This window comes from Carassius auratus, chromosome 13, assembly GCF_003368295.1.
Source record: "Carassius auratus strain Wakin chromosome 13, ASM336829v1, whole genome shotgun sequence".
In the NCBI taxonomy this organism is placed as follows: Eukaryota; Metazoa; Chordata; class Actinopteri; order Cypriniformes; family Cyprinidae; genus Carassius; species Carassius auratus.
The window spans coordinates 19,088,462-19,114,919 of NC_039255.1; the positions used below are offsets into that span (position 1 = coordinate 19,088,462).

The following is a 26,458-nucleotide window of genomic DNA, read 5'->3' on the forward strand; positions in this document are numbered from 1 at the left end:
TTTACACTAACGAGAGACAAAAGAATGAATCATTTATGAAAAATGTCAGTCGTTTACATCCTTTAGTTAGTTTAGTTCGGTTGCTTTAACTTCACTGAAGAGCAACTTGAACCTACTTTCGATTTCCATAAAAGGTTTCTTTACAACTGGATATTTTCTGTATAAACCCATGTATGTAAAGAAAGGGCCAAAACGCGGAGCCAGTTATTTCTGTCGACAGGAGGAAATGTGTCGTTAAATGGCACAGCAGTATGAATCTGATATATTAACCACTAACCCGAGTCAACCCATGAGTGAAATATGACCCTTTATTCAAATACAGCCACCTCCCCTATTCCTGCCTGCGGACACTGTGACATTCATCCACAAACTCAAGGTCACCATAACCTACATGATTGGATCAAATGGCACAAAATTAATAAACAATGTTACCACAACTTTTGGCAAGCATGAGCACTCTTTCTATAAGCATAATTGTAATCGTATTAAATATAATCCAAGGTCATATCTCATATGCAGCTGTGGAGCAAGTGTTACAAGTTAAAGATGCATATTTCAGTATGGTCTTGATCCCATTTCAACAGATCCATTCAATTATTTGTTGGACAGTTAGATAATGTTCACGGTTTACATACTACAGTATACCGACAGGAATAGCAGGTTTTTCTGCTATCATGTACTTTGGCCAGGAGGAACACGTATACGTGCGCCTCTGCACACGCCTCCCATCATGCATCATTCTGCTCTAGCAAAATGAAAGCACGTGTTTATTGCATATCTCATTTACAATGCAGCAGCCTTATAAAATGTATACATTGTGAGTGTGTTGTGCTTGTGCTTTTTGTCCCCTCAAAATGAACAACTCACTTTCAACTGAGATCATATCTTAAACATTAAATGAGGTCACATTATGTCACAAAACTTGTTATTTGCTCACATTTAAGTATCTTATCTTGTGTGCTCAAACGCATGCGCACTGAACGACAATGAACACAGGAAGTGTGAAAGTATGCTATCTGTACCGGCTTTACTTTTTTACCGAATAGCCTGTTAGTAGATGGTAAAACAGATGCAGTCTAATCACATGCTGCAGTCTGAAAAGAGGTACTTAGTCATCAGCATATGTTAACGGGTTTGATGAATGTGCCTTTGTTTAAAAAAAAAAACAACAACAACAACATTTATTTTAAATCAATATGGTTCATAGACTCATGAGCATGACTAAACACTTCAGATTAAAACTGAAGAGCTAAACAGGGAATTAAAACTGCTCCACTGTACCAAAGTGAAACCCACACAGACAGGAAGAGACTGACAGGAAGAGACTTACTTGATTCTATACTCTGACCTATATATAAAACAACCACAAAACACAGCCAGTAGTGGGTTTACTTTTACATTCAGTCATTTAGCAGATGCTTTTATCCAAAGCGACTTACAAATAAGCACAATGGAAGCCATCAAAATCAACAAAAGAGCAATGACATACAAGTGCTAACAAGTCTCAGTTAGCTTAAAAGCAGTACACGTAGCAAGGTTTTTTTTTAAATGATATAATAAATAAAAAGAAAACACAGGGCTCAGCTGCTCGGATTGAGTTGGGCAGGTGACTCCTCCAGGAGGGAACATTTCATTTAAAAGACTGTAACTGGCTTTATTTTTATTTTTAAGTTTAGTGCTTTAACTTACAGTACACATTTTTCTTTTTATCTTATATTAAATTAAAGTTTTTTGTTAAATAATTATATTTCATTTCAGATTTCAGTTAACAGGATATGTGTATATACAGTCATGGGCAAAAATATTGGCACCCTTGGTAAATATGATCAAAGGAGGCTGTGCAAATTAATCTGCATTCTTAATCTTTTTGATCTTTTATTTAAAAGAAAATCACAAAAATCTTAACTTCCATTGGATATTAAGAATTTAAAATGGGGGGAAATATCATTCTGGAATAAATGTTTTTCTCAAATAAAAGTTGGACACAATTATTGGCACCCCTAGAAATTATTTTGAGTAAAATATTTCTGAAGTATATATTCCCATTCATATTCACAATTTTGCGGACTCCAGGATGATTATGAACATGAAATTATCCAGCCATGACTTCCTGTTTCACAGAAATATAAATAGGAGGGAAAACAAAGCTCAAATGCCCTTAATCATCAATCACAAAGAGAAAAACCAAAGTATATATTCCTGATGTGTAGTAAAAGATAACTGAGCTTCACAAACGAGTGAAGTGGCTTTAAGAAAAGAGCTAGAGCAGTGAAAATTTCCATTTCCACCATCAGGACAATAATTAAGGATTTCCAATCAACATAAAATGTTACGAAACTGCCTGAAAGAGGACGTGTGTCTATATCGTCCTAATGCATGGTGAGAAGGAGAGTTTAAGTGGGGAAAGGACCACAGCTGGAGAACTGCAGTAAATAGTTGAGTCTCAGGTTTAGAAAACCTTAAAAAAAACAGCACCTACATCACCACATGTTGTTTGGGAGGGTTTCAAGAAAAATTATCTTAGCTCATCCAAAAACAAACTCCAATCTATGGTCAGATGAAACTAAAAAATTAGCTTTTAAGCAGCAATCACTCAAGAAGGATATGGTGAACACAGAGATAAAAAGTACCCCATGTGTACAATAAAATATACTGTTGTATTTTTGATGTTGTGTGCCTATATTTCTGCTGCAGGTCCTGGACATCTTATTTAGATACATGGCATCATGGATTCGATCAAATACCAACAGATTGAAAAAAAGGAAAAGTGACTGACTCTGTCAGAAATCTTATAATGGGCCATGTTTGGATCTTTCTAACTGTCAAATGAAGGTTTCGAAAAGTGTTGAATTAAAGGGGGCCGTTAATTGTTGCCAATGTGTATTAGAGAAAAACATTTATTTCATAATGAAATTTCTCCCCATTTTAAATTATTATTATCCAATGAAAGGTTAGACTTTTTAAAATTATTTTAATAAAAGATCAAAAGGATTAACAATGCAGATTAATTTTCACAGCCTTCTTTGATTATATTTACCAAGGGTGCCAACATTTTTGTCCATGACTGTATATCAACCAAGAATCTTGTGTGTGAACAGGAATTGCATAAAACCAAATATCTGATTGCAGTTTCATTAGCTCTTGCTATTTGAACATGAAATATGATCAGAAAATCAGAGAGCAAATTGTGGGTCAGTGGGAGTGCGGAGACAAACTGACTGACCTTTCATTGACATAATTAATGTTCATCCTCCCTCCCTGTCCGAGCAGTATATGAAATACTACTGGAATCGACACAGATTTCTCAATCTCTGAATCAGAAGAGGGAGAAATATAAATTGTGAACTATTGGATCCAAACTGCATCCTTTCAATTATTATGAGCTAAAGAGAGCACTTGAGGAGCATCTGAGGCACAGATCTGGAGTGAATGTGACATTCTCAGGGCAGACAACAAATCTGAATTATGGGCAAATCTGATCTCTGTATATTGTTGTGGCCTTGCCTTTGCATAAAACAATTAGAAATTTAAAAATGGCACTGAACAAATAATAAAACTGAATCAAAGACTCCACAGACAGAAAACCTCTAGCCTCATAAACTGGTAGGGAAAATATTAAATAAAGGCTTGATTGAGCACTGTAAGAACATCTTAATGTAAAACACCAGAATATATTAAGAGAATAAGACAGGAAACAAAAACAAGAAATGATTTTATGAGAAGAATAATTTGTCTTAAACTTTAGACCTGTGATTAAACCGAAATAGGGAATAATGAAAATCATACTGGTCACTGATCATACAAAATCACATATCTGAACTGGCTTGAGAAAAAAATCACATATCTGAACGGGCTTGAGAAAAAAATCACATATCTGAACGGGCTTGAGGCCTTTTAAACCAAGGGGAAGCTGAACAATAAGATCTGGATTTAAAATCAGGATTTCTAACCTGAAGACATGCACTTATGAGTTTATTATTAAACAGAATATTCTCATAGTGAACAAAGGGTTTATGCTCAGTTCATTTTATTATTCTCTAGCTCTTTGGGGTTTTTTTAATCAGAGAAAGCTACAAGCTGCAGGCATGTTATTGCACTCCACTAAACTCATACAGTGCATACTTTAAGCTGACGTTTTGAGACATTTACTCAATAGCACTTTTTTTTTTTATTAATAATCAGTCACCAAATAACATCATCCTGCTCTCCTTTCTCAGAACAATACACTCAATGATATCCACCTAAAACTCAAAAATCAAACGCACACACCTTTGTTTTCCTGTCAAGTTGGAGACGTTCCATCTATTGTTTTATACTGAGCTAATGAGCAGTTCTTAAACTACGTTTATCGCTCTGATACTTCTAGAAGTGTGCTTGGTACCATGTATATGGCAAGGAAGTCCTGGCTGATAAATTGAGCTTGTGCAAGTGTTTTGAAAGCCCAAAGTATCATCAGCACAAGCGGTCTATGTACTCGATTTACTGTACTTTTTCTCCTCCCAGCTCCTGGATTAAGGGCTGAACTGCAGGATCTGAGAGTAAAGAGTGGACAGAGAGACCTATACCAATGAGAATGTGCTAAAAACACTACAACTACCATTCAAAAGTTTGGAGACTTTTTCAAAGGAATTTAAACTTTTAAATGAGTAACATTTCATTCAAATAAATGTGATTCATTAAAAAAAAAAAATCATGGTTTCCAGAAAAATATTAAGCATAACAACCGTTTTGAACATTGATAAGAAATGTTTCTTGACCAGCAAATCAACATATTAGAATTATTCCTGAAGGATCATGGCACACTAAAGAGTAATGATGATGAAAAATCAGGTGTGCAACACTGAAATAAATAATATTGTACTTGTACAAATTAAGTATTGATTTGAATCTGTGTTTTGGATACAAATAAAACATCATGCATAGACTATCTTCTCTTTCTTTTAAATATATATTTATTCACACTAGTACCTGAGAAACTCTACATGGACAGAAATTATGAGAGATCTTTATTTAATCAAAGATGCATAAAAGTGGGTGAGTAAATAATTTTTTGGAATTTTTTGTTTTGATTAACAATTTGAGTTTCTGTGTCATCTGGTCCTTCTCTTTCATATAAAGTTTTCTTTTTTGTTTTTCTTATCCATTGTATATTGTTTTCTGTGAAAACTAACACCGCTACTTGCATTAACAAATCATGTGACCATGGCAACAGTCTATTTTTTTTTTTATTACAAACCCTTTGCCTAGAGAAGGGTTTAAGGGATTATATGCAACACCACAATTGGTGCCAAAGGGGAGCAAAGCCATGTGAAAACTTGTGTACGTGTATTTTTATTGCAAAGAACTTCTTTCACATTGTCATTATGGGGTATTGTTTTTAGAATTTTGAGAAAAATAATGAATTATATATATATATATATATATATAAACTATTGATTTTAATGTTTTTCTCTCTACATTTTAATACCATTTATAATCATCACGTGAAAATAATTATAGGCTTTTATAGTATCAACATTTATCATTCCCAAGATGGCAACCGACCACTGAACCTCACGTGCAATGAAATGGTATAACTTATCAATGTTTAAACTATTAACGTTGCCTAATGCATCCCGATTAACTTTTTTTTTTTTTTATAGCAGGCGGTATTAACTATATCATGTACAATATGCTACTAAACCATTCCAAACACAGCTTGTAACTATATTTCTGACTATTAGACCATCCTTACCATCCTTGTTTCCCAAAAATCGAGCGCAAAAGGTTAATAACACACTGAGCATTTGAGAGAGTGAGAGAATAAGAAATAAATCCACCTCTGTACAGCATCCGTGAAAATCTCAGATTGCAGAAGGAACACCTTTTATGGAGACATTAATAGAAGATCTCTTAGCAGATAATTTCAGATATAACGTACCAGATGTTGGCACATTGTTCTTCAGTATCTTACATTCCACATACAAGAAAGTAATATACACAACAGATACAAAACAGGCCGTAACAGCCTTGAACTGAGAGCACCAGTGGAAAGACACTGCTATCACCACATAAATGAACACAAATGGAAACACCACAATCAAAGCTTTCATGATGTTGTCTGACATTCTGCTCTAAAATAAAACCCGTCATGGGGAGCATAAATTTCCAAGTCACTCTATCTTGTGTTCTCTATGAGGGGACAGATATCTGTGTACTAGCTGCATTCAGCAGCTGACAGTCATACAAAGCCACCATGTAAAGAGCACAAGAGAAAGAAACTATGAAGATAGGGTTTTTTCTCCATTCCAATATAATTTATTGTAGTAAAACAATCAACTAAAAAAAAAAGGCAAACAATAAACAATGGAGCATCAACCTGTACTGAGTTTTTATATATCATGAACTTATAAATTAATGTAAAAGCCCATCTAGCTGTTAACCGTTCTTTTTTATAACTAAATAAAGCTAACAAAAAAAAGACTATACAAAGGTGTGTTCAGGTGACGTCCTTACATTCAAGATATTTAGAGAGTCTGCATTTATTCTTAAAGGAATATTCCACCCCAAAATGAACATTTTGTCATTAATCACTTACCTCCATGTCGTTCCAAACCCGTAAAATCTTCTTTCGTCTTCAGAACATAATTTAAGATATTTTAGATGAAATCTTGAGACTGTCCCATAGACCGCCAAGTTAGTTACACTGTAAGAGTCCAGAAAAGTATGAAAAGCATCTTCAGAATAGTCCATCTGCCATCAGTGGTTCAACCGTTACGTTACGAAGCAACAATAATACTGTTTGTAAGTGAAAACAAAAATAACGACTTTATTTAACAATTCCTTTGTCGAAAAGTCTCCTCTGTGTCTCTCCACATCACTCAAACAGCCTTCTGTTTCAGCCACGCCACAAGGATGCACTGTTTTCTTTCAAATAAAAGCCTAAATACACATAGAAACCTTGTGAAATCAAGTAGAAATCCTTATGGCGCGGCTGACACAGAAGAGCGTAGGCAGTTTGAGTGATGTGGAGAGACACAGAGAAGACTGTTGACAAAGGAATTGTTGAATCCATTTTTGTTTTTTTCTTCGCTAACAAACAGTATTCTCGTCGTTTCATAACATTACGGTTGAAACAGTGATGGGAGATGGACTATTATGACGATGCTTTTCATACTTAACTGGACCTTGACACTGTTATTTACTTGCCAATCTATGAGACCGTCTCAAGCCTCCCGGTTTTCATCTAAAATATCTTAAATTTTGTTCCGAAGATGAACTAAACTTTTGTGGGTTTGGAACGACATGGGGGTAAGTGATTAATGACAATTTTCATTTTGGGGTGAAGTATCCCTTTAAACTCTACAACAGTCTCCATCAGCTTCAATTATGCCTCTAGTCACGTGGTTTGGTAGCAAAGGTGAGGTATCCTGTGTGTCCTGCCATTTCTCTGGGAGGTGTGGCAGTCCTGCAGATCACAGAGGTGTTCCCAGAGTTTGGGACTTCATCTTGACTAAGATCTGAAGCCACCTGGCTGCTCCTGGAGTCCTCCTCCGGTCCGAAGTCTGGTGAGGGCAGAGTGACAGTACGAACGTCATGTACCCGGAGCAGAACCTCCAGTGTGCAGATCTCCTCAAAGCCATGGTCCAATAATGCCTCACAAGTCCTCTGGACCTGCTCTATACATGGCGAGAAGGAACAGATACGACCTCCTGAAGACAAAGCCAAGAAGAAAAGAGAAGCAGTAAGTTAATTATTGACTGCTGTCTAGAGTGAAAACCACCTAAAAATGTCATTCACGTTATCCAAATGAACAAACCTCTGATGTTTTCTCAGCTCAGATACGCATCCACAAGTTGTATTCCACCTAAAATGGGTGATTTAAGGTATGGTTCATGCAAACTCAGAAGTTTTGTTTCTGATGTGAACCGAATGACAAATATTGGTCAAACTGTTTTTATGCCTTTTCTCATTCACTGTCCTAATAAGCATGACTGAATTTATTTTTCATTTCCTCATTTGCCTTCGGCAGAAACTAACTCCCACATTCTTTTGAACCTTTGCATTACGTTCCTGAGAAGTAGACACGTGAGCCATTCTGTCTTGGCGCTTTGGAAACAACTAGTTTCTGCACTATTTTGCTCCAGAAGTTACGAACGAAAACAAATGTATTTTTAAAAAGGTGTCCATAGTTATTACATCTACAGTAATTTGTTGTTCTGTCTCTTCCGTTTTCTGTCTTCAATGGTAAAACAACAAACTGGGTCAGGTGATTTACAACCAAACTCTAGTTTAAACGAGTAAATTTTTTAGCATTATTTTATTTACTGAACTTTTGGAGAGAAAACGTGCAAATCACTGGACAAAGAATGAATCCTTATATTGTACTTGTCGAGCACCTGTGTTTGCACACATTAAGTCGTGGCCTAGTGGTTAGAGAGTTTGACTCCTAACCCTAAGGTTGTGGGTTCGTTTCTCAGGCCGGCAATACCACGACTGAGGTGTCCTTGAGCAAGGCACCGATCCCCCCAACTGCTCCCCACGCGCCGCAGCATAAATGGCTGCCCACTGCTCCGGGTGTGTGTTCACAGTGTGTGTGTGTGTGTGTGTGTGTGTTCACTGCTGTGTGTGTGCACTTTGAATGGGTTAAATGCAGAGCACGAATTCTGAGTATGGGTCACCATACTTGGCTGAATGTCACTTCACAATTCACAATCAACAGGAGTATACTCTGAATGGCTGTGCATATGAGCAAAACACCAAAGTATACTTTGAAATTTAGGATTCGTAGTGAAACCTTACATCAGAAAATGACACTTCAGCATGTATTTTCATGGACCTAGTGGAATAAAACTTTAGAAAACCTCCAGAAATGGTTCTTTAAAGCTGCGGTAGGTAACTTTTGACGGTCTAGCGGTTAATAAACAGAACTGCTTGTGTCTTGCGGAAGAACATCGTAGCCGGAACTACTTCTCTCTGTTTATGTCTATGAAGAATCACAAAGGTACTGGGTTACTCCGCCGCGATATTCCCGAAGCAATCTAAAATAGTCCGAATATAAACACTTATTATAGGTGCACCCTAGTGATTCAGGACAAGCTAAAAACACGGTTTAGAAAATGGATTCATGGTGTACTCGCTTATATACATTTTTCTACATTTTGAACAAAAACAAAGTTACGGACCACAGCTCTGATTGGTTGTTTCTTACCGGGAGCGGATGAATTTCTGCAAATGGCAATAGGACCACTGGGAGGAGCCAGAGGAGCTTGATTTTTTTTCACTGATTATTCGTCTCATATTCTACTGTGAGGACATAATGACAGGTTTAACAAATATGTAAAAAAAATATATTTACAAAAGTTACCTACTGCAGCTTTAATAATGTTTGGATCTCTGTATTACTGCCTATGACTAACTTTGGCCTTAAGCTTGCATCTGTTCCTTATCAAACCACTGAATGAATACACACATATCTAGCACTTGGGTTACATTCTGTGCAAACATAAATATCGGTTTCTTAGTAGTTTTATTGAATCTCCCTGTTGAACAGTAACAAACGTTACTATTTGTAAAACCTTATCAAACACCCAAAAGGGAAGTTAACTATTGTGGCTAATGTCAAGACTGAATCTAGAAATGGGGAACATGGAACAAGAACATTTTTATTCAGTGCTTTTTAAAGGAAGTGCAACTGAGACCTTGTTTTTAGTTTTATATGTAGAGCCACAAATCAGTAACTGTTTTAAACTTATTAGTAGACCCAGAAATTGATATTCCACATATGTTCTGCATTCCTTTCAGGAGTAAATCTGCAGAATTCTGTGGAGTGGATGCAAAGCTGAAGTATTTTACTAGGAGCATCAAACCCAACTGCAAAACGGATTACTGTCTTCAAACAAGTCTCAAACACACCCCTTAACTGCCACTGTAAGAAGCCCACCCCAAAAATCACATTATTGGCTGAGCCAATAGTTACGTCATACTCTGTTAGGCTGCTCAAACAACTAAAACAGTAAAAAGAGAAATCTGCAGAGATTTCAGCAACCTCTGTGGGTGCAGATTTCATGCAGGCCTGCTGAGAATAGTCAGGAAGTGATGTACAGAATACGGTTCCTTATTACTGGAAACATATGTAAAGGGTCAGAGAGCAGTCAACATGCTCTTGTTTGCATATTCTTGCCTTACTGTTAAACGGTCTTATAATAACCTGGATAAACAGAGGAAGGGTGTTTAAGGGTCTGAGACGGTGATTCTCTTCCACTCCTTTGTCATCTTTCTCCACTAACACAAATGGAGGGAATTTGGACTAAAGGTGGTATTACTAACATGCACAAGAATAGCCACTGCTGATCAGAGTAAGAAGATAGACACAATGCTGTGAGGAGAGGAGTATAATGAGGAAGACTCTTTGGATCTGTTTTTTTTAGATTCAATTCAAATCACATTCACTTAATTCACCATGACCTCCACCCTTACTTTCAACATTCATTATAGAACTACAATTTGTAAAATCTGGAAAAAAAGAGCACTAGGTATCATACACATGATGACTTTGTAACAAAAGTCAGAACAAAAACCTTCACCTTGTTTCTAGGAGACACATGACAAATGAAATCAACATATGTTCTAAAATCTACTTAAAATATTAAACATGCTTACAGTGTTTTCCTCCAACATACTATGGAAATTCATAACTCTTTTAGGTTTTGGCAAATTGGTAATGAAAGGTGGGATCTCATTAATGCATTTTTCATCTGTTTGCGCCTGGCTGAATGTTAGGTTTGGACTGGACCTCAGTTTTGTTTTGTTTTCTCTAAAAATATTTTTTTTTCTATGAATCAAATGGAAGTCTGTGCCCATCATACAAATACGCAAAATTCTGCTGACTGGGTTTGATTTTCAGCAACTAGTGTTGAGTCCTCCAGACAACAAATTGGGCATAAGTCTGTGCAAAAACTCATGTATAGTCTTTAGATTGTTGTTTTTGTTTTGTTTTTTGCAACGGAATAGGAATGTATTATGTGATTGTATTGATTTGGAGGACAGCAAACACTGTGTAATATTTTTTACCAATGTGATGCAAGAAATCATTGTTTTATTTGTTACACCTCTCCTGGGAACAAGGCACATGTTTGTATGGGTCTGTGTGTGTGTTGTGTTTGACAACTTGTGTGTGATTCCTATTTTTTCTCAAACTATTTACAAAGTTGGCGTAGTGTTTTAAATCTAGCCTTTTGAATTCATCCAAAAGAAGGGTTCTTAGTCTCTTTTTGAGTGCACTGCTGATGCCTTGAAATTCTGCATATGTAGGCAGCTTCTAGAATTTGAAACAGGGTGATGTATGGCTAAAGACTGTCAATGAAGAGCACTAACAGAAGTATATTTCAAGCCAGAGAGAGATGTTTATTGTGTCATTCCTCTGACAAATAAGGCCTTTCCATGAAAACGGTCATAAACAGAGACATTGGGTCTCCTGGCAACTGGGCTCTGGGAAAGAAAGGAGCCACACCAGCATCTGGGATTCTCTGGGAACTTAAACCAGAAAACAAGACCAACTATCAGGCCAACAACTGGCTTGTAGTTAACCACAGCTTACACAGACAAAGCTGTGCTTTTCTGTGCTGAGAACTGATACATATTGCACAACACAAGTCGAAAGAAACAGAAAGAGGCCAACAGATGCGTGTCTGAGCTTCACAGAGCAATCCCTATGCTCACTTAAGTCTCTCTGCCTGCCCCTTTATGGTCATTACCCTGCCAGCCAAAACATTCAGCATGTGTGTATATTACAAATCAGATTGTGAGTCTCCAAGAGGGGGTGTAGTGTAAAGGAAGGCAAAAATTCCAATTACATGAGACAGAGAGACTTTGAAAAAAAGATGTCCAGGAGATCCTCTCTGAACAAGGCATTGAAACTGCTTTTGAATGCACAATCACTTTTTCCTTTTACTTTTGAGCTTTGTGATTGCACGTGCTCTGTGTAAACTACAGCGCCAGCACTTACCACACATTTTACAAGATCAGATGCTTGTCAGTGGTGCTCAAGATCTGTAAATCATTGACATCATCCTCAGTCATCTTTCCTTACTCTGTTAATGTGGTAAGTGAAATCTCATGTACTGTAATGTAACAGGCTAAAGCCAGCAAGCAGCTAACAATGTACCTTTAGTGGCTCACGTTATTTTATTAGAACGTGTATTTGTTTTCCGTGCCTTTCTGAACACAGACACCAACCCATCCTGCACATCACATCCCCTGCACAGCCTGGAACATAACATTTATTGGCACGATCTGCCATTTTCACTATCCTTGCTTGTTTTTTACAATACCTGCATAGCTTCTGATGATTCAGCTGTGCAGGTTCGGCTGACATAGAACTTGGGTGGGTGGGTATAATGATGGGCGTAACTATAAGTGATCCCGACTGTAATGTCACAGTCAGTGTTATGTTCTGATTTGCCTATTATTTATTGGTCTTTTGCATGCACAAGATTGGTGTTTGAGGCTCACGGTATGTCATTACCTTGTACAGAACTGTTATTATTCAATTATGCCAATGTAAAAGCAGTTATCCATTCTATGCACCGTTAATTCATCCAAACGTTTTAAATAAATTGTTTTATAATTTTTTGTGAACTCATGAGCAATATACCCATACAATTTCCAAAGAGTTTGTAAAGTATGGTCTGTCAAATGAATTTTTCTCAAATGTATTAAATCCCAGCACCTGTTGCCAATAAACGAATCGTTTAACTACATCTCAGCTTCATCCTGTACCAAGAAGGTAAAGTGATAGGTTAAAAGCCAAGGGCTGTGCCTTTTATGAAAATTCCTTTCAATATTTTACCTACGCACGAGAATAATCCATTGCTGACCCCTTACTGGGATACTGACTAGTCTGGGCATGCCCAGCAGGACAAAGTGGGTAGTGGTTCCTATAGAAACAGCCACTTGCCAAAGTGGTCAGGTCACTTCTGAAAAGACCAGTTCTGACATGGCCACTCGATGAAACCAAATATTTGTTTCATCAGAATGATCATTTAGACCACAGACAAAACAGATGCACACACACACAAGCTATGAAAGCTGTTCAAACTGGGAAAACTCAAGCCAAAGATAAAACCAAGATGCAAATATGGAGAGTAATGGCCCTCTGTTAATGGTTCACAGACACTGCATCCATAACAGAGATGAAAACCAACATAGAATACAGATTTAAATCAATTATTATGATTCTCACACCAAACCTCCTGTTCCCTGGAGGTTATCTGGTCATTTCTTTTAAGTCAATGGCAGACGAGGGGAGTTAAAGAGATAGTTCAGACAAAAATGTACATTTGAAAACGAAAACCCTCAAGTTGTTCCAAACCGGTATGAGTTTCATTCTTCTGATGAGAACAAAAGAAGGTATTTTGAATAATGTTGGTAACCAAACAATAGACGGTAACCATTGAATTCAACAGTATGGAAGAAAATACAATGGAAGTCAATGGCTACCATCCACTGTTTGGTTATAAACATCATTCAAAATATCTTTACTACTTCATTCTTTTGTTCTCAACAGAAGAAAGAAAACTCAAACAGGTTTGGAACAACTTCAGGATGAGTCAATTATGATAAATTATAATAAATTTTCTTTTTTTTGGATAAACTATCCCTTTAAGGAAGATATTACACACTGCAACTTTAAACATGGAGTCACCATAGTTTTTTCTTTTGAAAATATATCATTATTTCACTATGTTATTCTTTGAAGTACATTGGAACACAACATAAATATAGTACCACAGTAATATATTGAATCAAAGTACCATAATTACATAGTACTTTTAATAAGTGTGTGCAAACTGTTCATTTTTGTGCTAGAACCACTTTCGTGTCTGAACTGAAGTTGTGAGTTCATAACTGTGGTATTTCTATCTTGTAACTTGAAGACTCATTTCAGTGGCTTCATGTGTGAGGAAGTCATGGGGACAGAGTAACACATGACATTTAGCATTAATATGGTAATGTTGCTTTAGTTATCTCACAGTTGTGCGCTCTCACCTTTGCATTTAATGGCGCTCTTGGCATGTGTGATTGCCTCCCATGGAGAGGGGATGTCTAAAAACACTGCATCGGCTATTCCGGTGATGCCAAAGCCATCCTTGCACACATCCTGGTTTCTAACAGTAACCAGGTGAGACACCTTGTGCTCCTTGAACTCCTGGATGGCCTTTTCAGCTCGCTGAGCGTGGAACTCCACTGTGTGCAGGTGGCCGGTGGGAGCAATGGTCCGCAGAATAGAGTGAGACAGAGAGCCGCTGCCTGTACCTGGAAGACAGGCACAACATCTACTGTGATAGCAAGCCATGGGACTAAGAGGTCCGAGTTTGATATTAACTAACTCACCAGTAAGACTTTGGTTACTCTTTGAAACACAAATAAAGATATTTTATTTTAACCGGAGAGATTTCTGTCCCACCGCTGAAATTCTACTCCACCAAAATATTCAAACTTCACAAAGTTTATAAAGAGACTGTAAAATTAAAACATACGTTTTCCCAAAAGACATGATCAGCATTTAATTTTTATTCACATCAATTTTGATCAACTGTTTTAAGCCAATTTATTATTTAGAAATCTCAATACCACAACTGGCATATATTTATACATAATTTGGGTCATAATATGCACCATAAACAATCTTTAAATCTGTGTAAAAAGGGAGTTACCGGTGATTACATTTTTAATTGCTACTGGAATACCTTTGTAATGAACCCCTTTTTCAGAATAAAGGCATAAGCTTAATTACAAAATGACCTGTGGAATTAGAAAATGTGTACATAAATGTAGTCAGTACCCTCCTCTGTGCAACTAGACCATCTTTACATACACAAGAAGATTCAGATTTATAGAAGAATCAAAATAAAAACAATTCTGCCTATATTAAAGGGAGAAAAAGGTTATTTACAGAGAAACTGACAACACCATAGTGTCTTGCACATGCACACAGTCTCATGATCTACATTTTTCAGTTCACTGCACTATTGTGTGCTTTTGCACATACTAACTGAAAAACGGACTGTTTTCTCTTGTCCTTTTGCATTATCAGCACGTTTTCCTGTTTAACACTGTAAAGCTGCTTTGACACGATCTGTACTGTATAGAGCACAATATAAATAAAGGCGACTTAACTGCAATAAATGGCAAAAGCAAGCATCACTAATATTTCCACAAGAGAACAGCAGAAATATTACATGAATGTTTAGAATTCTGTCCACTACCATGAATATACCAATAACAGAAAACCTCTAATTAAGGGAAATATTGACCTTAATCAAAAAAACACATGCTTATATAAGTGGTAGTTTAAAGTTAAATACAGCAGTCACGTGTGCATGAACATGAATGTTAACACATTCTGGTGTTAATGCCCCTTCTTCCTCTTCAAGAACCCATTAGCAGTTCTCATAGCAACAATAGGGTCAATGTTTGGTCAACAGCATTGCATTCAGATAGAACAGAATCACTGACGTAAGACAAGAGGCTCAGTAGGGGAGAAAGAACACACAGAACGTTTCCAAAGAAATCTCTAACATTATCCTTGAATGATAATAAAGCATCAATACTGCACATATACCAACCAAATCTGTGGCACAGTCAGCCTCGACTGAACACTGCTCAGACACCCACCACAACCTAACTCAATCTTTACAATAGACATTGTTTCATAGCAGTTTAAATAAGCGTGATATCTATATAATTGCTTTTCATGAGCGTACCGTATGAAAAATGTTTTTTTGCTATGCCAAAGATGTTCTATGTGAGATGTTCTATAAACAGAAACTTATTTTAGAGCTTCAATGCTCAGGCATGTCAGTTTAAAGCTTCTGAGAGCACTAATGCAGAGTTAGTGCTTCTGGTCAAATGAGGTGAAAACAAGACCACATATGCTAAAAAGCTTCTCTCTCAGTGATAGATAGTTGCTTTATTCAATGTTAAGCAAAACTTGCCAACATGAAAGATGTTTCTGACTCATGAAAAAAAAAAAGGTGTTTTTTACGATGCAGCAAGACAGTTTTTAATGTGCTAGATGTTCTATAAACAGAAACTTATGTTAGAGATTCAATGCTCAGGCGTGTCTGTTTAGAGCTTCTGAGAAAACTAATGCTGTGTTAGTGCTTCTGGTCAAATGAAGTGACAAAAAAAAAGCCCACATATGCTAAGTTGCTTGCATGTTAAGTGCAAAACTTGCCAACATGAAAGATGTTTCCGAATTATGAATTACATGTATGCAGATAAAGTTGGATTCACTTCTATTCTGAGCTTTCTACAAAGAACAGAATACAAAGTAGTACAATACAGAAATACAATCTGTTATGCTGGGTGAAGAGTGGCAATGTGTGTTATTTTTATTTTTCATTTACACACTTGCGTTATTTCAGAGCAGCTGGGTTCACAGTAAATGCTGCTTCTCACAAACTCTATCTGTGAATTTAATATGCATTTGGGAATGCAATTTGCGCTAGGTTCACTATTTTATTCACATAATTGTCAACATTTTTGTGGGCAGTTGTTTACAGCATAAGTCTGAAAACCCTTAAAAGTATCTATTTCCATAAGCAGTAAAGTAATTTATCTTTGCCTCTGGATGTCTCAGAAGTAGCAATATGAGACATGAAATTTGTTTATGAATAAAATGTCATATAACAGGTCAAATTCCAATATATAAAGAAAAAAAAAATAGGTGGTTGTGTGTACCATTCTATATATAATGCATTTATTTTCTACTCACATGCATGTCATGTAACCAATTACCAACATCAGAGAATCATGGAAATGCAAATGTGTTAAATAATTTCCCATTACAGAAGTACAAGCCTAAAATTCGAAGAATTTCCAAAACGCACAGAGACAGACAACAGGTTAAAACAAGGGAAAACAGTAACAGTGTTTTACAAGATGTAATTTGATGGAATATTTGGGCTTCAATTTATACGACAAGCATTACAAAGTTTCTTCTAGACAAGCTAAACTGATTTTAAACTAAACGGAAGTTGAAAGTAGCATATTTCTACATGTTGAGACATGCTGTCATGGGGCTTATAGCATGAAGCCAGTTTAGTTCACTAGCCAGATAAGTATTACATTAGTTTGCACAAACTGATTTTATTTATTTATTTATTTTATTGGTGATTTGCTGTTTGCTCCTGATGACACGCTTTCTTGTGCATGCACTTCATGAACTCAGGTATTTACACACGACACCATTTTTAACTAAGACAATAAATTTTTTTAATGCATTTTGGTCGTTCATTTACACGACAGTGGTAATTTGGAAACATAAATAGCGAGAACTGAAGTGAAGTTTTTAAAAAAATATTAAAGTTACTGCCTAGTATTGTATACTAAGAACATGAAAATTTCTGAAAACAGTGAGGTCGTACCCATGAAAATTAGGTGTTCGGTCTATAAGAATTTATCAAAGGAGGTTATTATCAAAACATACATTTAAATATTTCCCTTTTTATGTGTGTAGACACATAGTGTTTTTTTACAAAGTGACATCGCCAACTATTGGCCTGGCATGCATAATACAGCATTTTTTTGTCATTTTCACTCATCTATTTAAACGGGAATCGTTTTTGATGATCTTTTAATCTGTATGCTAAAACCTTTCAATTTTTTGTACAATCGTTGTCGTGCAAATAGACACACCGTTTTAAAGCCTAAGTTGACATAGATGATTAGTGTGCCTGAGTGGATTTGTTTGATTTGTTAAGTCAAATCTAATTCTGTAACCCTTGAAGATATAAGTATTGAAGATCTCTAAAAAAAAAAAAAAAAAAAAAAATGAAGAAAGACTCATTGTTACCTGACTCGCAGACGACAGAGCCTGGTTTGAGCTCCAGCATCAGTGTGATGTTAGCGATGTCTGTAGTGTAGAGGATCTGTGTTCGGTGGGGAAGGTTGACAGTCCACAGCTCTGGTGTGGGGTGAAGCACATAAACCCAACCACCCTTACTGCAGGTCACTTTGGACCCAAACCGCTGTCCGATCAGGTCGCTGGAGTGCCGGATGACCCCATAGCGGGTTTGCGTCTGAGCTCCTGACTGAACCATAACAGGCATCATGGACTCATGACCCAGGAAGATAATGACCACATCCCCTTCTTGGATTATCTCGGAGTACTCCACAAAACTCATGAGGTACAGCAGGGTTCAGCTTCAGTGAAGAGTGTGGCCTCCGATGATTCAAAACTGTTCTGCCATAAATAAAAACACATGAATGAACACATTATCTTCATAAGCTGGAAGACAAAACATTCACCGTCATATTTACATGCCCTTATATACTTTATAGACTTAAGTGAGTATTCATAATAACTTATATATATATATATATATATATATATATATATATATATATATATATATATATATATATATATCGTTGTGTTTCTATAAACCTTAGACTAGAAATGTTCTCTCTGGTCAAACTCTGTTAAGAGTAAATTGACTAAACACAACCGCAGGATAAAGCAATTAAAAAATTTGACGTAAAATACAGTCATCATTTTTTTATTGACGTATAACACGGTTATCTTTTATTTATAGGTTAATACGTACACATACCTACAGACTGATAAAATAAATAAATAAATATTTATTACCATGTTATACGTCAACTACTCAAAGTCCAGTCAGTGTGTATTTTGATTTAAATGTTTGTAACCGTTAGTGTCCGTTAGACTCAACATTACATTACCAGTGCCTGTGTGTGTTCCTGCAGTCCTGAGACGGCTCATAACAGCAAAACAAATGGGGCAGATGTAAGTTAACCTGTAAACAATGCATTTAAACATCTTTGTGAACATTTTTATTATTTTATGTGTAAGACTCAGCAAGGTCGCTGTCCTTAATGAGACGAACAGGAGAAACGGAGTGGCTAAAAACAGACTGTATAAAAAGGCTAAAACGCGACTTCGATTATATGAGAGCACAGATATAAATCTTTTTACAAACAGCATGTTTCCTGAGGGCTACACTGAATATGAAATAACACGTTTTAAGGTGCCATCCATTACATCGCGAGAAAACTTATTTATTTTCAATAAGTAAACATTAATGTTCCACGTTCGTTGATGAAATGGAAACGCGTGACACGTTTGAACGTAAGTTACATCGATATGTTTAACAAAAAGAAAGACTCGGAAACTCACCGTTCCTTTGGCAATGATGTAGTTTTATGTTTGGGAAGGAGCAGAGACAGCACGTGTGTGCGGCTAGTTAATTTGATAAACAGCGTGTATCCGTGAATTAGGTGCAGACGCGGTCCACGGAGCGGCTCTGTACATCATGTGCCTGGACTCAACCCGCATTTGAAACGTGATGTGAACGCGGTGCTCTCCATTTACAAATCTACGCTAGTCGCATAACGTCACGACTCAGTCTGTCTCGGGAGAATGACGTAGGAGTATTTTAAAGAAGCATCTGTTGCAGAAATCAAATATGTGCGTGCTGGTTTAACTTTAGATTCACTAAGATAGTGTTTTACAGTCCCACAACCCAAATAAAGCTGAAGTATCCTTTCAAATCAGTAATGTGCTCCTGTTATGTCACCTCATATTATATATCATTTTGCATTATTAATATATATATATACACAGTACAGACCAAAAGTTTGGACACACCTTCGCATTCAAAGAGTTTTCTTTATTTTCATGACTATGAAAATTGTAGATTCACACTGAAGGCATCAAAACTATGAATTAACACATGTGGAATTATATACATAACAAAAAAGTGTGAAACAACTGAAAATATGTCATATTCTAGGTTCTTCAAAGTAGCCACCTTTTGCTTTGATTACTGCTTTGCACACTCTTGGCATTCTCTTGATGAGCTTCAAGAGGTAGTCACCTGAAATGGTCTTCCAACAGTCTTGAAGGAGTTCCCCGAGAGATGCTTAGCACTTGTTGGCCCTTTTGCCTTCTGTCTGTGGTCCAGCTCACCCCTAAACCATCTGGATTGGGTTCAGGTCCGGTGACTGTGGAGGCCAGGTCAAATTCTGACTCTACCATCTGAATGTCTCAACAGAAGTCGAGACTCATCAGACCAGGCAACATTTTTTCCAGTCTTCAACGGTCCAATTTTGGTGAGCTCGTGCAAATTGTAGCCTCCTTTTCCTATTTGTAGTGGAGATGAGTGGTACCCGGTGGGGTCTTCTGCTGTTGTAGCCCATCTGCCTCAAGGTTGTGCGTGTTGTGGCTTCACAAATGCTTTGCTGCATACCTCGGTTGTAACGAGTGGTTATTTCAGTCAAAGTTGCTCTTCTATCAGCTTGAATCAGTCGGCCCATTCTCCTCTGACCTCTAGCATCAACAAGGCATTTTCACCTACAGGACTGGTGCATACTGGATGTTTTTCCCTTTTCACACCATTCTTTGTAAACCCTAGAAATGGTTGTGCGTGAAAATCCCAGTAACTGGGCAGATTGTGAAATACTCAGACCGGCCCGTCTGACATTCAGTTTATATAATAATTATTATTAAAGATACCTTTAGGCAAAAACAATCAATAGTGTGGGTGACAAGCAGCAACACATGGACATCCACATGTATGTAACGTATAAAAATGTTGTTTGTTTTCTTTGTTTTTTATAAAAGTTAAATTATTACATCTTAATCTATTGAAAGTCCTATATAAGTCGTCATTTATTTATTTTATTTTATTTTTTTACAGGTCAAAAACTTTTCCAAGTCAAGTGCACGAGTATTACTTGACTAGGATATAAACTTGATTCAATTAAATTTATATTTCATCTCTATTCTATGTCATCATTATATATTTACATACATTATTATATATGCTACATATTTGTTGTGAGCAGTCAAAATGATTCCAATATCAAGCTCTTCCAATGGGATGAATGGACTGCAAATAGCAGCCGATGGGAGGTGCTTTCCTGTACTATAAAACATCACGATCTAGTGCTGGAGAGCCATCAGACGCCACACAGAGATCTTTGTCTCAGCTCAGTCTAACTCTAGCAGCCCATAACCCACGGTAAGTCTTCATCGGGAAGTTTTCTTCTCTCATTAAACTCGGAGCTTAAGCGAGATTGGCATTTAAAATGCAATTAAGTAAAAGAAGATCCTTTATAAACGGCGCTGAATGATTCTGGATAAGTTTTTGATCGGTAAGTATTGGCTTTCAGCGCATCTCCGTGTGAAGGACATTAGACGCATGGAGAGGGTTCGATCGGCTCTGTGTTAGAGATGAATATGTCAAAAACGATCTCTAATAATTTGAGGTATTAAACTGTATCATGCAGTTTCTGAACATTTCTAGGGCTTTGTGAAAGAAAGCGTCCCATATTTAAGTCGTGGTGTATAATCTCCGTGAACGCCCAGTTTTAAGTCATCGATAGCATCTATCGTACGAAACCGAAATAGCTTCGATAGCATACGAAAGTTTGAGCATTTCAGTGTACAGCACAAGGATGGGTGTTGAAACATATCTGCACCATCTGGCGAGCTAAGTTTGAGCATTTCAGTGTAGGCTACAGCACAAGGATGGGTGTTGAAACAGATCTGCACCAACTGGCGAGCTTTCCCTACTGCACCCTTCAAGAAGGAATGGGAAATGTAACTTAACTTTTTTTTTTTTCTTCGATGGAGATTCCTCTTAACGATGTTCATTTAACGTTAGTAGTTTTAAGTATTAAACATTTGGGAGTGATTTATTTGTTTTTTATATTCCATTTACTGCCATCATCCGTTTGCTACCAACTGATGACATCGTTTCAGATTTTAACCGATATAGCAAAAACCATTTTTGACAATGATTTCAAGTACGTATTTTGAGACAAAAACTTTTCACAACATGTAAAGTCAGAGTTCTTGGTTCATTTTCCAGTTAGAAATAACGAAAGTAATAACTTTCGGTTCATGCATAAGTCGGATTGATTCTATAAACTCAGACTAATGCCTCTTTGATTCATGACAAAGAATCGGCTCATAGAGTCACTCATTTGTTCATTGTATGTGTTTGATTCTATAAAAGAATCAGTTAATAGGATTCATTCGTCACAATCTAGATTCAGTCCTTTAATGATGCCTTCTATGTACTGTAAATATATTCCCAACCCTGTGACTACTTACTTGAACCCTAGCACAAATTCGTCATATATATCGTTTGACCTTTTTAGTTGTATAGAAATGTAGGAATATATATATATATATATATATATATATATATATATATATATATATATATATATATATATATATATATATATATATATATTAGTGTGGAACCTCTTGCCATTCTTTCACATTCAGTGTAACCACCATTATTTTTCAATCCCAATCCCACCACACTCAGGGAACAGCAACCATGCCTTTCGGGAACAGTCACAACCAGCTGAAGACGAAGTACTCCTCTGAGCAGGAATATCCCGACCTCAGCAAGCACAACAACTATATGGCCAAGGTTCTCACACCGGCGCTATATGAGAAGCTGCGCTCCAAACAGACCCCCAGTGGGTTTACACTGGATGATGTAATCCAGACCGGGGTAGATAACCCAGGTAAAGACCCTAAAATAACTCTAAGTCCTCCAAAAGACCCCTTCTCGTGTCATTTTAGAAAACATAGGTGCATTGCGAACAAAAAGTAGTATGATTTTCATTGGGCGTTGAACGGTGACCTTGCTGACTCAATGTTTTAGTGCAGAGATCACTGAATAAAAACAGTTTAAGACCAACCTGTCTGTGCAAAATGCAGAGGCATGTACAATCCAATTCTAGCATAGCCACATGAAAGACATGGCCTGAAAAATATCATGAACTTGATCTTTTCTTTTGGACCAATTTAACCGCGTAAATGGTGCTTACCCATTCAAACCAAATCAGAACAGGTGACTACATCCTTCGACAGCAGTGCGTGGTATTTTACACCCCATATGTTGTTGTTTTTATTTAGCAATGCTAAACTAGCCAGGTTGACCATCAAGCAGCGGCCAGCTGAGGAAGAGTATCCAGACATCACACAGCACAATAATTATATGGCCAAGTACCTCACTCTGGACATGTACAAGCGCCTCCGTCAGCGCTGCACACCCAACGGCTTCACCATAGATAACGTCATTCAGACTGGAGTAGATAATCCTGGTAAAAGAACACGCATAGTCAGTCAGGGCCAGGGTTAGAGAGTCCTAAGGGAAGTCAGATGATATTAAACATGTTTTTATATTTTTTGGCATCTGATGTGCATTGCTACTAATTTGTGTACATGGACTTGTTTTCCACCTCAGGCCACCCCTTCATTAAGACTGTGGGTTGTGTGGCTGGGGATGAGGAGACCTATGAGGTGTTCAAGGATCTGCTGGACCCTGTTATTCAGGACAGACATGGAGGATACAAACCCACAGACAAACACAAGACCGACCTCAACCCCAGTAACCTCAAGGTATGAAGTTAAAGGGACAGATGACCCAAAAAGTATTCTATCATTTGCTCACCCTCATGTCATTCCAAAAGTGTTAGACTTTTTCTTCTGCATAACATTACCAAAGATATTTTAAAGAATGTTTTTGTCCATATATTTAAAGTCAGCGGGGTCCAAAACAACTCACTGATCACAAAATTTGGAACAGTGGTATTGCTTGTTTAAAGACTAAAACTTTCCGTTTCTGTAGGGCGGTGATGATCTGGATGCCAATTACGTGCTGAGCTCTCGCGTCAGAACAGGCAGGAGCATCCGTGGATTCTGCCTGCCGCCCCACTGCAGTCGTGGAGAGAGAAGAGCTGTTGAGAACCTCTCTGTGGATGGTATGTCTCCTGGAGCGCCGCAGTAAACATTGGTTTATTTGAAACAGGATGAAACGTCTGCTGCAATACTATACTGATTTAATACTGCTGCTAAAAATATCACTGCTACACACACAAAAAGTATTTAAAAACCACAAATATGTGTGAGACTAATGATTAAGTTTAGTTAAAGGGTGTGATTAATAATCAATATCTGATGAAAAATATTGATTTAATCTGCAACTACATTGTGAACGTTTAAAAAGATTCATTTGGCCATTTATATTTAAATGCATTATGATGCCCTTTTTTCCTTCATAAACCAAGGGCTCAGTATAGGTTGGCAAATGAAGTAGGGATGCAGTATTTATGTTCCTGAATCGTAGGCTCCCTCTTGTGGTGATGAGCATTGTCAGCTATGACTGGACCAACATAAATATTCCTTTTTAGACCTTTGTAATCCGTTTTCGATGATGTTTCTTTAGAAATAATTTATCTGAAATCAAACAAACCAAAAAAAGATCTAGGATTTACTCACAGATCGGTTTACTCTGTCTGTAGCTCTAGGTGCTCTGACTGGGGATCTCAAAGGAAAATACTACGCCCTGAAAAACATGTCAGAGGCTGAACAGCAGCAGCTCATCGATGACCATTTCCTGTTTGACAAGCCTGTGTCTCCCCTGCTGCTGGCCTCAGGGATGGCTCGGGATTGGCCTGACGCCAGGGGCATCTGGTCAGTGTTCAGGATTAATGCACTGCTTGAGCTGCTTTTAAAGCGTTTTTTTTTTTTTTTTTTTTTAATAGAGAAGTAACCTACTTCCTGTCAGTTTGTTTCATATTCTTCAAAGACAGGTATCACAAGCAGAAAATTCTTAACTGTTTGGTGTTTAGTATTGACTTGACATTAATAGAATTTTGGGTGAAACTTAATTTTTGATCTGACATTTTATTCTAGCTTCACATCTTATGTGGTTTTCAGGTGTCCATCTTACTGTGTAATTACACATTTTGAGTTCTGAGTAACATTAATTGACATGTACTTAATATAGGTTTAAGATTAGGATTTGGTTTAGGGTTAGTTACATGTAATTACAGTATGCATAATTTACTGTTATTACTGTAATAAGTAAATGCAATGTGTAACAAAGATCCTGTAAGTGTAGTTAAGTATTGCATTTCTGTGCATGTTATATATAATATTCCCTCACTTATTTTCTCCTCCTCTCCAGGCACAATGATAACAAGACATTCCTTGTGTGGGTGAATGAGGAGGACCACCTGCGTGTCATCTCCATGCAGAAAGGTGGCAACATGAAGGAGGTCTTCACTCGTTTCTGCACAGGTCTCTCTAAGGTATTCCATCACTGTGATACTAAAGGTCCATCCACGAATGATAACCATATTACCGCCCACACTAATGCACTCTAATGTTCTGATGCAGTGATGCAGCTTTAATATCTCAAACTTTTTAATATCTCAAGTGGATTCTGATTAGCTGTCAAAGTTTTTATCATTCATGAGTGAAAAGTGAAAGTACCTAGTTGAACAAAGTCTGAGTTTCAAAGTTGGTTTGGAGCTGACGAAACTTAACAAATCTGGTTTAGATCAGTTTCAGCAGGTTCACAACACCCGCTATAAACCTTTTAAAAGCTTTATTTGCATGAACTTATCATAAAATTTAAAGATCAATATTGTCAAAATGTAACGCAGTAAGGTTATAAAATATTTGTATGAAGTAAAAGTATCCAAAAAGCACTCTTGACCACTGTAGATATATCACTTTGCTCAAATCTAATTGGTCCAAATGTGAGCAAATCCATCTTCCTGAACCTAAAAGTCTGGAGATTGCAAACATTAAGCTGCTGAAACTGGCTTAGTGAAATAGGCCACATATCATTCCTGTGACCTTATCATTGTTATTCTGTCATAAACGTGCTTGCTCTTATTTCTGGTGTGTGCAAAAGACTAGATAGCTAAGGGTTTGAACAGAGCTGCAAGAAACGCTAACTGCTTGTTCTTTCAGATCGAGGAGTTGTTCAAAAACAAGGGACACGCGTTCATGTGGAACGAGCATCTTGGCTACGTCCTCACCTGCCCATCTAACCTGGGCACGGGCCTGCGCGCAGGAGTGCACGTCAAACTCCCTAATCTCAGCAAATACCGCCAGTTTGAGGAGATCCTCAAGAGACTGAGACTGCAGAAACGTGGAACAGGTAGGAACCGAGACAGTAGATCTAAACCACACAATACTGATTGCCATGAACCGAAATCTAGTGTAAACCGATGTCAATAAGTAAGTGGTGTCTTTGTTCATTAGGTGGTGTAGACACTGCGGCTGTGGGTGGTGTTTTTGACATCTCCAACGCTGACCGCCTGGGCTTCTCTGAGGTGGAGCTGATGCAGATGGTGGTGGATGGAGTCAAACTCCTGATAGAGATGGAGAAACGGCTAGAGAAAGGCCAGGCCATTGAGGACCTCATGCCTGCCCAAAAGTAGACTCTCTTCAACACCTCACTTCCCTCTCCTGTTCCCCTCACCTTTGTTTACTGACTGTTTTTGACTTGTTCTTAGAAGACATGATTTATTTAAGGGTCCATTGTCTCTGTTTTTGTTACACTTACAGATGTCACAGGGCAACATATGGATGAGAATGTCTGAGAATAAAATTTGGTCCATGTTG

The 26,458-nt window shown here is 37.3% G+C and overlaps 2 protein-coding genes across 8 annotated transcripts; one reads left to right on the forward strand and one right to left on the reverse strand.

Annotated features, from left to right (window-relative positions):
• Window positions 1-4,934: 4,934 nt before the first annotated feature.
• LOC113112970 (tRNA (adenine(58)-N(1))-methyltransferase catalytic subunit TRMT61A-like) lies at window positions 4,935-19,423 on the reverse strand. 5 transcript variants are annotated; one of them, XM_026278986.1, is made up of 5 exons: window positions 19,187-19,255; window positions 18,733-18,806; window positions 17,840-18,229; window positions 14,029-14,295; window positions 4,935-7,691 (listed from the first exon to the last, which is right to left on the reverse strand). In XM_026278986.1, exons 3-5 carry the CDS (start codon window positions 18,168-18,170, stop codon window positions 7,375-7,377), a joined length of 915 nt encoding a protein of 304 aa, XP_026134771.1. In that variant the 5' UTR covers window positions 18,171-18,229; window positions 18,733-18,806; window positions 19,187-19,255; the 3' UTR covers window positions 4,935-7,374. The 5 variants fall into 5 exon arrangements, with proteins under 5 accessions (XP_026134771.1, XP_026134772.1, XP_026134776.1 ...); XM_026278987.1 differs by having other exon boundaries at window positions 17,840-18,224; window positions 19,187-19,252; XM_026278991.1 differs by lacking the exon at window positions 18,733-18,806 and having other exon boundaries at window positions 17,840-18,224; window positions 19,187-19,423.
• LOC113112969 (creatine kinase B-type) lies at window positions 18,715-26,457 on the forward strand. 3 transcript variants are annotated; one of them, XM_026278984.1, is made up of 8 exons: window positions 18,715-18,796; window positions 22,952-23,139; window positions 23,283-23,437; window positions 23,667-23,799; window positions 24,340-24,511; window positions 25,008-25,131; window positions 25,802-25,991; window positions 26,096-26,457. In XM_026278984.1, exons 1-8 carry the CDS (start codon window positions 18,786-18,788, stop codon window positions 26,272-26,274), a joined length of 1,152 nt encoding a protein of 383 aa, XP_026134769.1. In that variant the 5' UTR covers window positions 18,715-18,785; the 3' UTR covers window positions 26,275-26,457. The 3 variants fall into 3 exon arrangements, with proteins under 3 accessions (XP_026134769.1, XP_026134770.1, XP_026134768.1); XM_026278985.1 differs by lacking the exons at window positions 18,715-18,796; window positions 22,952-23,139 and adding exons at window positions 20,885-21,032; window positions 22,353-22,557; XM_026278983.1 differs by lacking the exon at window positions 18,715-18,796 and having other exon boundaries at window positions 22,917-23,139.
• The last annotated feature ends 1 nt before the right edge of the window (window position 26,458 follows it).

What these genes read in the sequence shown, in the direction of transcription:
- LOC113112970 (XM_026278991.1), bottom strand. Translation starts at nt 18,170, where the DNA reads ATGAGTTTTGTGGAGTACTCCGAGATAATCCAAGAAGGGGATGTGGTC. An exon ending in CTCTGTCGTCTGCGAGTCAG is followed by an intron (nt 14,296 to 17,839) that starts GTAACAATGAGT and finishes CCTGTCTTCCAG; the next exon opens with GTACAGGCAGCGGCTCTCTG. An exon ending in GAGCGCCATTAAATGCAAAG is followed by an intron (nt 7,692 to 14,028) that starts GTGAGAGCGCAC and finishes CTTTGTCTTCAG; the next exon opens with GAGGTCGTATCTGTTCCTTC.
- LOC113112969 (XM_026278983.1), top strand. Translation starts at nt 22,932, where the DNA reads ATGTTGTTGTTTTTATTTAGCAATGCTAAACTAGCCAGGTTGACCATC. An exon ending in TCAACCCCAGTAACCTCAAG is followed by an intron (nt 23,438 to 23,666) that starts GTATGAAGTTAA and finishes CCGTTTCTGTAG; the next exon opens with GGCGGTGATGATCTGGATGC. An exon ending in TGAGAACCTCTCTGTGGATG is followed by an intron (nt 23,800 to 24,339) that starts GTATGTCTCCTG and finishes CTCTGTCTGTAG; the next exon opens with CTCTAGGTGCTCTGACTGGG.